General features: G+C 37.1%; 2 protein-coding genes across 2 annotated transcripts; one reads left to right on the top strand and one right to left on the bottom strand.

The window, feature by feature from the left end:
* The first annotated feature begins 74 nt into the window (after nt 1-74).
* LOC115955882 lies at nt 75-6,947 on the top strand. The gene is made up of 9 exons (XM_031074276.1): nt 75-373; nt 478-539; nt 801-891; nt 976-1,062; nt 1,263-1,316; nt 2,104-2,288; nt 5,676-5,758; nt 5,896-5,996; nt 6,623-6,947. Exons 1-9 carry the CDS (start codon nt 326-328, stop codon nt 6,836-6,838), a joined length of 927 nt encoding a protein of 308 aa, XP_030930136.1. The 5' UTR covers nt 75-325; the 3' UTR covers nt 6,839-6,947.
* Nucleotides 6,948-8,466: 1,519 nt separating this feature from the next.
* On the bottom strand, nt 8,467-11,577 carry LOC115955880 (heat shock cognate 70 kDa protein 2). Its single transcript, XM_031074273.1, has 2 exons — nt 11,277-11,577; nt 8,467-10,442 (listed from the first exon to the last, which is right to left on the bottom strand). The coding sequence occupies exons 1-2, from the start codon at nt 11,488-11,490 to the stop codon at nt 8,707-8,709; spliced, it is 1,950 nt and encodes a 649-aa protein (XP_030930133.1). The 5' UTR covers nt 11,491-11,577; the 3' UTR covers nt 8,467-8,706.
* Nucleotides 11,578-11,840: the final 263 nt, after the last annotated feature.

Below are 11,840 nucleotides of genomic sequence, written 5' to 3' on the forward strand. Positions count from 1 at the left end.
TCAAAGCAAGGCTCAGCCCTCAGCTCCACTTTGCGAGGGAATCACGCAACCTAGGCCGCCACGTCAGATTATAACGCCGTTAGAGTTTACTAACTCGGATGACAATTAGTTTCAATAAACGGCATGTCGTTTTATTTCAGCTCCCTAAAACCTTGACTCACTCCACTCACTCCATAAAGGCATAAACTTAAACCCCAGCTCAACCTGACCCACCTCTCTCTCTCTCTCTCTCAGTCTCAGTCTCAGTCTCGCGCGCCCACGACATTCTTTGAGTAATTTCGTCGAGCACTTGGGGTGCGAGGTCGCGAATTCCATACACAGAGTCATGAAGGGCAAAAAGGCAACGGTTTTAACTTTTGCAGAGAAATGCAAGGTTTTCCTATCTTTCTCTGAATTCAAGCTTTGTATATGACTGTATTATTATGTGGTGGGCTTTAGAATAAGACTTTTACTATTAACCATAAACATGTGTTGCAGAATATACTAGCTTCAAATTGGCAAGGCCATCTCAATACCATTAAAGCTGATGCTAAAGGAAGGTACACAGTACAGTCTTAATGCCTCTTTCTCAGCTTTGGCTTAGACTCTGTTTGGTTATTAGAAAAATAGAAATGAATTTTGAAAATCATCACAGGGGTTCTGTATAGAACATGTAACATGAGGCTCAATTCTTCTTTTTTTGGCTTGAGAATTTTAGGTTCTTTTCTTTCTCTATTTTCAGCAACTAGTATTGATAGTTAGTTTATTTGATAAGAAACAAAGATATTGTTGTACATTACTAACATGGATGGTTGTGTTAGCAAGGAGGATATCTACACATCAAAGGTTAAGTACATACTCAAAAGAGGGAAGCCATACATTTGGGTGCCCGAAAAGGATTTGCATAATGTGGTAAGGTCCTCTCTTTAGTGCATTTTGGTTTTGTACGCACCCGAAAAGGTCTGATATCTGTAATTGTTTTGTTTTCTTATGTAGAACACAATTATCGACGAGCGTGGTTCATTTGCTGTGACCAGTCCCTTCCCAGGCCCACTGGCAAGCTTACTTAGATTGGCAAAAAAGGTTGGTGATGATTTAGAGTTGCATCACTTCCTTTTCTTTTTTTTGATAATTACATCGCTTTTTATCTTGTTTGGAATGATATGGTACTTAGTTGAATGAGGGCAAGATATGGACCATATGGTACATTGTTACATGAGCGTATCTGTAAAGGAATAATTCTAAATTGGAAGCAATGCTGTTGATTTATTGACTTCCTGCAGATTCCGGCTCGGGTTGCTCTAACTGGGGATGTAGAGCCTCTTAAAGATGGAAAGGTAATATTAGCACCACTTTTAGTGATAATGGAATATGCTACATCAAAAAGAATAGCTTTTATAGAGTGATCTGGTTTTGTTCCTTTTTAATTTAGATTCTAGCACTGATAATTTTGCTTGAGCTGTTTAACTCTTTTATCATGGTCTTCAACTTGGCAAGTCAGTTCATGATGATGTTACCTTGAATTTAAATTTTAGAACATTCATGATATTCTAATGTTTACTGTGACTTCCCAGTCTTCATTCTCAAATTGTTGCTAGCACAAGAATTTTAGGAATGCTAAAACAGGAGAGCATCATAAGAATATATTTAAGTATAAATTATTTAAGCATCACGAATATCACAATAACATTTGATTAAGCATCAATATTTTAGTTAGAATATTAAAATTTCCACAATTATTACATTACAGACAAACTTCTTGACAATGAAATTCCGGGAAATGGGAAAAAAAGTAATTGGGACAGGTTTGTAGATGTAGGGGTGTGGGTGCGTGCGTGAATCAATTTATTGGTTGTAGTTTTTGTTCATTTAGAATTCATTTTCACAAGAACATAATGTAAACTAATTATATATATTTCATGGTAGCTTGAATCCTTGCACATCACAAAAGAATCTTCAAAATTTTGTATTATTGTACGCTTTGAGTGAGATTAATGAAATTATAATTATTGTTAATTTTGAAAATTGTTACAAATTTCCTACTTTGACTTGACTACCTCTTTGGGCTTTCTTAGTGTGAAAGAGAAGTTGTCTTGATTACCTTTTTGGATTTTCTTGTTATAGGCTCAGTCTGCAGCAGAAAGCCTTAGAGGAGTCATATTATCTGAACAGAAAGCAATTAGTAAATGCAGTTATACAGTTTCCGGTGTATTAAGTTCTTCTGATCTTAGTTGTACATCTCGAAGTGAAAGTCTTAAAGAGCTACTGGAAGGGGATGAAAAATATGTGGTTTATAAGTTTAACTTAAGGTAAACCACTTCCACTTTGGATTGTTTTTGTCTTGTACTGTATGGTTAGAGTTTGTCAAGCAACTGAATGTAATGATTGTTGTCATGCGAAGACAATTTTATCACAAGTCTTCAAAGAAGTTCTAACTTCACAATTAGCTTGCACTCTAGAAAAAATGTCTGTTTCATGTTCATAAATTTATTAAAGCAAAGGAACTACCTCATGTACACAGGATGTATACATAAGATAAGGGTCGTACCTAGTACACAAATTTCCCACTTTTGTAGGGTTTGGGGGTGGTGATTGGTAGGTAGCCTGATGCAGGGAATGTGATGGGCTGTTTGTGTATGGTTTAGAAACAATGAAAGGCTGAATTGCTTAGAACACATTGATAGGTGGATAAGTATCTTTGCAAGAACACATAGTTCCAATAGCACACAAAGGCTAACAATTCATTCAATTACCAAAAATTGATTTACAAAGAGCTTACATTCTACTACTTATACTAGTTGCTTGGCATTGGCAGCGTCTAGATGGTTGACAAGTGTCTAAATCCTATCGGCTAATGCTTAAAAAATCATCTAACTAACTAACTAATTAGTTATAAGAGGATTAGGATATAGCTACTTGAAATTGCCCTGCATCAGGACTCTCCCTCTTAAGAAGCACTTGACCTCAAGTGCTCTTGGTTGCCACAAGATTTGTATGAATTTCTAGCCTTCTAGGATGATGCAGTTGCTTTGTATAACGAGTTTGCTGTTGTTGGTAGCACACCAAATGTTGCTGCCTCTGCACAGCAAAGTCCCACACAACTGAAACTCCAATGTAGATGCATTTGCATTAGGAGGACTCCCTTTCTTGAAAGTAAACTTGTCCTCAAGTTTGGTTGACCCTCCAATTTTAAAGCCTTCTTCATCTTGACCATTGGTTTGGGACTTGCTTTCCCCTTATTTGGTTGCAATGAGTAGTGAAGCACCATCTTGTGCAAACCACGTGTGCTGCATCTTCCTCCCAAGATGGCTTGCCTATCGTAGTTACATGATTGTATGTCTAGTTCATCACAAAGAATGGAATAACAACCTCTTGAAACTCTAATTTCATCTCCTTTATGCAAGCAAGACAATTTATGTTGATGCTTCAATTCTTGCTTGTTCAAAATCTCTTGTGACTCCATATTCTCATAACTACCTTTCTCAATCAACAAGTCACAAATTCTTCCTTCAATGCAGAAATTAATTGCAAAAATTTTACCTTTATGTTGTTTGTCTTCCTCCATTTCTTGCTTTGGAACTTGCAAGGCCTATATTACTAATGATAAATCCTTTTCTTCCTCAACAATAACATCTTCTTCTTCCATAGACTGATCATAAACAGGTTCAGCCACATATTTCATGCTATCACTCATTTCTTTCCCTTCTTCACCAATCAATGTAATTATCAAAAATAGGCTGCCTCACATCATGATCTTCTAACTTTTCAACCAGCAAATCTTGATCTTCAAACGCTTCTACCAGCAAGTCTCAATCTTCTAGCTCTTCAACCACCAAGGTTTTACCCTTTGACAAAACAGGCTTGGTACCTTGGAAACTTCATTAGATCCAGTAGTATTTGACCCAATCTCAACATTCATGGTTGGCTGCCTCCAATGCTTAGTGAAGTTTGATGCAGCACCAGCACTTGGGCTGGTTATTGAATTGAAAAGGGCTGATTGTGATCTCTTTGTTTGCTGAGTCTCGATCAACATTTCTCTATTCGCTGTGTTTGAATATGTGCAGCAGTTGTGCAAGTTGCTGTAGTGGGTTTGGATGTGGCTTGTGGCTGTACGGAAAAAATTGCTTCCTGAGTTTCTGTTTCAGCTTCTCCCAAGTTTGAATCTTGGTTTTTCCTTCCCTCAATCTTTAAATCTTCAACTGCTCCCACCAAGATCTTGCCTTGCCTCTCAAATTAGTTGCTGCCAATTTAACTTTCTTGGATTCTGGAATGTCATAACAAGCAAAGATCTCTTCAACTTGGCTAAGCCAATCCACAAACTCCTCATGATCCAAGCTGCCATCAAATTCAAGGAATTCAATCTCAAATCTTGATTCCCAATTCTGGTTTGGCATCTTTGGTTGAACTATCACAGTATTGTGGTCATACTTCTCGTCTCCACCTAGGAATATGAACAAAAGGTTGTTCATAATCCTCCTCATATAAAGCTACACTTCCAGCAGTATCATGCTGGTAGTATTGCTGTTGTATCTTCTTATCTTTTCTCAACTGTTCAGTCGAGGCTTGTAGTTGCCTCCTCAATAATTCCACTTCAGCTTCTAAGCCATTTTGAACCCTTCTCCACCTTGGTCCGTTGGCTACAATATCATCTTCCTCTACTACAAGAACAACTTGCTTCTTGCCCTTATGCTTCCTTGTCTTCTCAAAAACCATGGCTTCTTGCTACTACAAACTAATAGCTAGCACATATGAAGGCTTTGGTTTTGGTAAGAGAGGTATTTTAGGCTAGGAAAAGCAATCAAGAATGAATCTTGATAGGTTCTTGGACAGAAAATGAAGAAACAAATTGCAAACGAACTTGAATCCTAAGGATCTCAAGCTCTAATACCAAGCTAACGCAGGGAATGTTATGGGCTATTTGTGTATGGTTTAGAAACAATGAAAGGCTGAGTTGCTAAGAACACATTGATAGGTGGATAAGTACCTCTGCAAGAACACACAGTTCCAAATAGCACACAAAGGCTAACAATTCATTCAATAACCAAAAACTGATTTACAAAGAGCTTACATTCTACTACTTATGCTAGTTGCTTGGCATTGGCAGCCTCTAGATGGTTGACAAGTGTCTAAATCCTATCTGCTAATGCTTAAAAAATCATCTAACTAATTAGCTAATTATTTATAAGAGGATTAGGATATAGCTACTTGAAATTGCCCTCCATCATAGCCTTGCTCCCAATTATTTTTTAGAGAGGCTAATTCCCGAACAGGATGTATACATAAGATAGCCTAAAGAATTGTAAGTCTTTTTCATGTTCTCATAACACCCATTTCTCTGGTATTTGCTCCCCTACTCCCACCAATGTAAAAATAATCAAAAGCAAACTGTCTTTCAGTGTTTGTTTAACACCTAGCTCCAATTTATCTCTAAATTCTCAAGTATTATAATAAATACTATATATGTTATAAGTTTTGATATATACATGGATGTCCCTGTGTACATGATGTGCCACCAAAGGGTAGTACCCTCTTTTATAGAGCATATAAACTATGATAAGTGAAATATATGGAATTAGATGATTGTGCAATTTGATGTTTTCATCATACCATATGCAAACCTACTTTCAAAATGGTATGCTTCATTTGCTGCTCTCATATGCCAATTACAACTGACTTTAAAAATCTTTATTATCCAGATCCTCCATGTTTATTGATGGCAATGGAGGCACTTATGAAGTAGATTTGGAAGATATAGAGTCATCTAAAGCGGATCCACTAGGTGAGACCATCATCACAAGTAAATTCAGAAGATAGTTACTATCTTCAGCACAATTGCACACATATATCTGCATAAGAGTACCATCTCTTTTGTGCATTCCTACTTCTCTAATTATGTGTTTCATTTGTCTCATGTAGCACCTTTCTCTGCAAAGCTAATTGATGGCATTAATCAAAATGAAGCAAGACGTAGAGCTTTGATGCTCTTTTGTTTTGAATTCTTGAATGCAAATGCTAGGGTAAGACACTAACCCATATCACGTTTCTATTATATGTTATGTAATTTCATTTCAGTCCATTGTGTGTATTCATGCTAGTATTGCATTTTATGCTCCTTTTTACAAAGAATAGATTTATGAATGACTGCAATTTAATAGCAGAATTATTCTTGAGTATAGTTTTGTTGTGTGTCCCTATGAGGAGATATCCAGTTGATTCTGTGTTGTCAATACAACAGAACGGGAGGTTGTCATAGTAATCACAACTCCTCCCCCTAAACAAATGATGCTCTGTATGTGTGCTTGAATCTGTTTCTTAATAAACCTCACTCCAAACCTGCCATGAAATTGTGCCTGTGTCTCGGTTTGGCAATCTTTCTATTATTAATAATATTCTTATGTTATTTATCAAAAAAAAAGAAGAAGAAATTGTGCCTGTGAAGTCTAGGACAGGAAGTTTAGAGTTATTTAATTTTCCCAATATTTTACTTCTGATACTCTCAGAATTTTACAGATTAGCTCTAATATAACAAAGTGCTTGGACAACTGGCTTAGAGCAAATAATTCCACTTTTGGGAATTGTTCATATATTTTTTTTAGGATAAGTGTACAATCCTTAACTGACTGGTCTTTATTGTCATGTTAAGGATGCATACATGCTCTCCATTGATCGCAAGGGATTTGATGTTCTGGGAAAGGTCCCTAGTCCACTATTGAAGGATGGCTCCAGCCAATACCAGTGGAAGGAGTTCAGGTTCACATTGAAGGAAGAGGCAAGTGATGTTGAAAATTTCTGCCATCAACTTGTGGAAATGGAAGAAGAGTCTGTCAAAAAAATATCAGGTTATAGTGGTCTAAAATAAAGTATGACACAATATTTTCATTTGATGTTTTTTTTTTAAAATGCTCTCAATCACATTTATGTATTGATTTATTATTTTCTTACCGTTCTTAATCCAAGCTATTTATTTATCCGCCTCCTATGCTATAACTCTGATGTTTTCTTAACTTAGGTGGTTTGATAGTTTAGTTGTATTTTCGTCTGCCAAGGCCAATTGCCGAATAGGCATGGACCCAGAGAAAAGATAACTATTTTTCGTATCATAAGATTCATAATATCATGATTATATTTTGCGCCTTCATCCTTGCTCCTTTCCATTGTTCTCTGGACTGTTCTTTGTCCGTATAAAATTCAGTTTGTTCTCAAGAAAAGATGGTGTTATTTTTCTTCCTGAGAAAAAAATGTTATTCCAAGTTCCAAGCAATGCAGCCATATGCTATTTTCAGTTTCCCACTCTAACCTTAGGTAAATGGAAATCCAACGTTAGGTTTCCCTCTTTTTGTCTACATTTTACCAGAATTTTTACGAAAACTCACCGCAAAATATGAATTACGTCACCCGAAAGGAAAATTGGGAGGAAAGTAATACTCATTGTCCAAGCTCCAACCTTTTCTATATTGCATTGCGTAACTTTTAAGGCCGAGAGCTCTCAAATTTCTAAACCACAACTCCAGATGCAATATTGCACACGACTTGCCGAAGACACACACACAGCTCTAATTAACTCTTTAAAAACCAATCTTAAACCATAGTTAACCAAAACATACAAACAATTTAATACAAGAGAAGATGTATAGGCATGGTTTTAAAAACTGGATTGGCCGGTTCAACTGGAACCTGACACTAATCCGGTTCTGTTCTTATAAAAAACCAGAAATTACATAAAATACAAGAATTAAAAACAAGAATAACTGTAAACCACCGTTTCAACCGATAAAACCAGAATCGGCTCTTCGAGATTAAGATATTGAAATTTGAAAGAGACGGCTGTGACATTTGAGAATAAGAGCAAAGAGAAGAGAGAAAAAAGAAATGAAATTTAAAAAAAAATTATTGGCATGAGAATTGGGGACTAATACGTATGGCAGTCATTTGGTTTGGTTTAAAAATAATGCAAACATATAATATATTTATAGAAAATGTGTTACTAAAGATATTAGTTTGAAAACTATTTTAACAAACTTTTTATTAAAAAAAAAAAAAAAAAGTTAGTTATTTTGACTGCTTTTTATATTTTTCCATAAAAGTGTTGTTATCCTGGTTGCTAGGGCAATTATTAATATACTATTTTGACTTTTGAGTCAAAAACATCTAATTTAACACCATTTTATTTTAGAATCAATATCTACAAGAAAAACATACCAATCATATTAATGGAGGGAACTCCAATTAAATTATTTAAATTTAATTTAAATAAATGTTATCATATTGTTGCTATTATTTTTGTAATATTAATATGATTGTTTATACTTCGTTTTTTACCCATTTTATAAAAGCAATGAAAACTTGTTTTAAATTGTTTATATTTATTTGGATATATTTAGTAAATAATATGAGTAGTCACTACTTAAATTTATAATTTTAAAATTATTAATTAAAAACCACTCTCCGGTTCATTATTAAAAACCATGCGGATAGGCTGATAAAAGCTCTAATAAATAATATCAAAATGATAAAACAAAATATAGAATTCCAAAACAAAAAGACACTGACTTCCAGTGCATACCATGAATCCCATACAAGGAGATTATGGGAAAAACGAATTAAAAATCCGCTGAAACAAAAATTTAGAGCTATCCTAATACACTAAAATGTTTGAAAACTAAATTCAATAAAAGCTAAATAAATAGAACCAGATGTTTCATCAAATTAAGAGGTAGAACAATGCATTTAGTCGACCTCCTCAATCTTAGGACCAGCACCACTGCCACCAGCAGGAGGGGGAGCATCATCATCCATGCCACCAGCCATGTCAGGCCCAGCACCCTGATACATCTTAGCAATGATGGGGTTGCAGATACTTTCAAGCTCCTTCATCTTGTCCTCGAACTCATCTGCCTCTGCAAGCTGGTTGCCATCAAGCCATTGGATGGCTTGATCAATTGCATCCTCAATCTTCTTCTTCTCATCGGCACCAATCTTGGAGCTAATCTTTTCGTCATTAATGGTGTTCCTCATGTTGTAAGCATAGTTTTCCAAAGCATTCTTGGCCTCAATCTTCTTCTTGTGCTCCTCATCCTCAGCCTTGTACTTCTCGGCCTCCTGAACCATCTTCTCAATTTCATCCTTGGACAACCTTCCCTTGTCATTTGTGATTGTGATCTTATTCTTCTGGCCGGTGGTCTTATCCTCGGCGGAGACATTCAAAATACCATTAGCATCAATGTCAAAGCAGACAGTAATCTGAGGAACACCCCTGGGTGCTGGAGGAATTCCAGAAAGCTCGAATTTGCCGAGCAAGTTGTTATCCCTTGTTCTTGTCCTCTCACCCTCATAAACCTGGATCAAGACACCAGGTTGGTTGTCAGAGTAGGTGGAGAAGACCTGCTCCTTCTTGGTGGGGATGGTGGTATTTCTTGGAATCAAGACAGTCATCACACCTCCAGCAGTCTCCAACCCAAGTGACAGAGGGGTAACATCCAATAGCAAAAGGTCCTGAACCTTCTCGTTACCCTCTCCAGTCAAGATAGCAGCCTGGACAGCAGCACCATAGGCAACAGCTTCATCTGGGTTAATGCTCTTGCAAAGCTCCTTACCATTAAAGAAGTCCTGCAATAGCTGCTGCACCTTGGGAATCCTAGTAGAACCTCCAACAAGGACAACATCATGGATGGTGCTCTTGTCCATCTTAGCATCCCTCAAACACTTCTCGACGGGCTCCATACACTTTCTAAAGAGATCCATATTGAGCTCCTCAAACCTAGCACGAGTAATGGTTGAATAAAAGTCAATACCCTCATACAATGAGTCAATCTCAATGGTGGTCTGAGCAGTGGATGATAGTGTCCTCTTCGCCCTCTCACAGGCAGTCCTCAACCTCCTAAGGGCTCTGGGGTTTCCGCTAATATCCTTCTTGTTCTTCCTCTTGAACTCCTGAACGAAGTGGTTCACCATTCTGTTATCAAAGTCCTCACCTCCAAGATGAGTGTCACCAGCTGTGGCCTTCACTTCAAAGATACCCTCTTCAATGGTAAGAAGAGAGACATCAAAAGTACCACCACCAAGATCGAAAATCAAAACATTCTTCTCACCAACGCTGGTTGCCTTCTTGTCAAGACCATAAGCAATAGCTGCAGCAGTGGGCTCATTGATGATACGCATCACATTGAGACCAGCAATGACTCCAGCATCCTTTGTGGCCTGACGCTGAGAGTCGTTGAAGTAGGCAGGTACGGTCACAACAGCATTCTTAATTGTAGCACCAAGATAGGCCTCAGCAATCTCCCGCATCTTAATAAGGACCATGGAAGAGATTTCCTCAGCAGCAAACTGCTTGTCCTCACCCTTGTAGTTGACAATAATCATGGGCTTGTCACCAGGTCCTGGAATGACCTTGAATGGCCATAGCTTCATGTCACTCTGGACAGAGGCATCACTGAATCTCCTACCAATCAGACGCTTCGCATCTGTGAAGCCAGAGAATACAACGTAAATAACAGACAAATATATCACATAAACATACAAAACTTACAAATCTGATAAAGCCAATATAACAAATATATCACATAAACATACAAAACTTACAAATCTGATAAAGCCAATATAGTATTGACAGCAACAAAAACAAACTAACTCCAACCAAACTACAACCCTATATTTGTATTCATTATTTACCAAAAAAACAGCTTTATTTATGTTTTAAGTATTTATCCAGTAAAACTCTCAACTTTCTAAATAATATATAAGAAGAAACACTTCACATTGGAAATAACTCAAAATTTAACAGTTTCTCTATCGTGCACGATCCTAAATAATTAGATTTACAAAATAATACAAATCTAACAGCTTTTCCATCTAATTTAGCTGAACATGCAGCCAAAACAATACAAATCTAACAGCTTTTCCAACTAATTTAGCTAAACATGTCACATCTAACCCTTCTAAAAATACTATTAAAAATACTAGAGAATAAACACCACATAACCCTTCTAAAATCACAGCTTATTTGTCTAAAAAAAACTCAGGACCTGTTTGGTACAGTTGTTTAAACAATAGTTTTCATTATTTAAAACCCACAACAGTTTTTCACCCACGTATTTCCACCACACTTAAAACAACGTTACTAAAAATCTCTTACCGAACGGGCCAGTGTTCTTAACTAGTAATCTCTACAAATCGAATCTCAGTACATCAAAACTAACACAACAGCCAAAAACAAATCTTCCATACGAAACAAAGCTCAGATCTAAAACAAAACCCAAAATATATTTCAAAAAAAAAAAGTGGTAGTAGAAAATTACCGAAGACAGTGTTGATGGGGTTCATGGCGACCTGGTTCTTAGCCGCATCACCGATCAGACGCTCAGTGTCAGTGAAAGCCACATAAGACGGCGTCGTCCTGTTCCCTTGGTCGTTGGCGATGATCTCAACGCGATCGTGTTGCCACACACCAACGCAGGAGTAGGTGGTGCCGAGATCGATTCCGATCGCAGGGCCATCGCCTTTCGCGGCCATTGCTGCGAACCTAGAGCTTCGAAAAAGGAGAGAGAATGCGGCGTGTGAGAGAGAGAGAGGCTAGGGTTTGAGATTTGTGAGGAAAGGAGTGGGAGCTAAAGGTTGGTATATATAGGTTAATATTTCTGTGCATCAGAGAGGATCTAGAAAGTTCCGTTGGAGGTAATAGTTCCTAGCCGTTGATGTTGGTTTGTACGGACGGTGCGGATTGATTCTTTAGGGTTGCTGAATTATCTCAACAAGGTTTGATTCCCTTTGTGGTGGTAGTTTTTTTTAGATACGTGTGGGGATTCTTTTCTTTGTGGAGTAGGGAGTAGGGCTATTTGAATTTATTTACGGGAAATATCAAG

Source organism: Quercus lobata, chromosome 8, assembly GCF_001633185.2.
Source record: "Quercus lobata isolate SW786 chromosome 8, ValleyOak3.0 Primary Assembly, whole genome shotgun sequence".
NCBI lineage: Eukaryota > Viridiplantae > Streptophyta > Magnoliopsida > Fagales > Fagaceae > Quercus > Quercus lobata.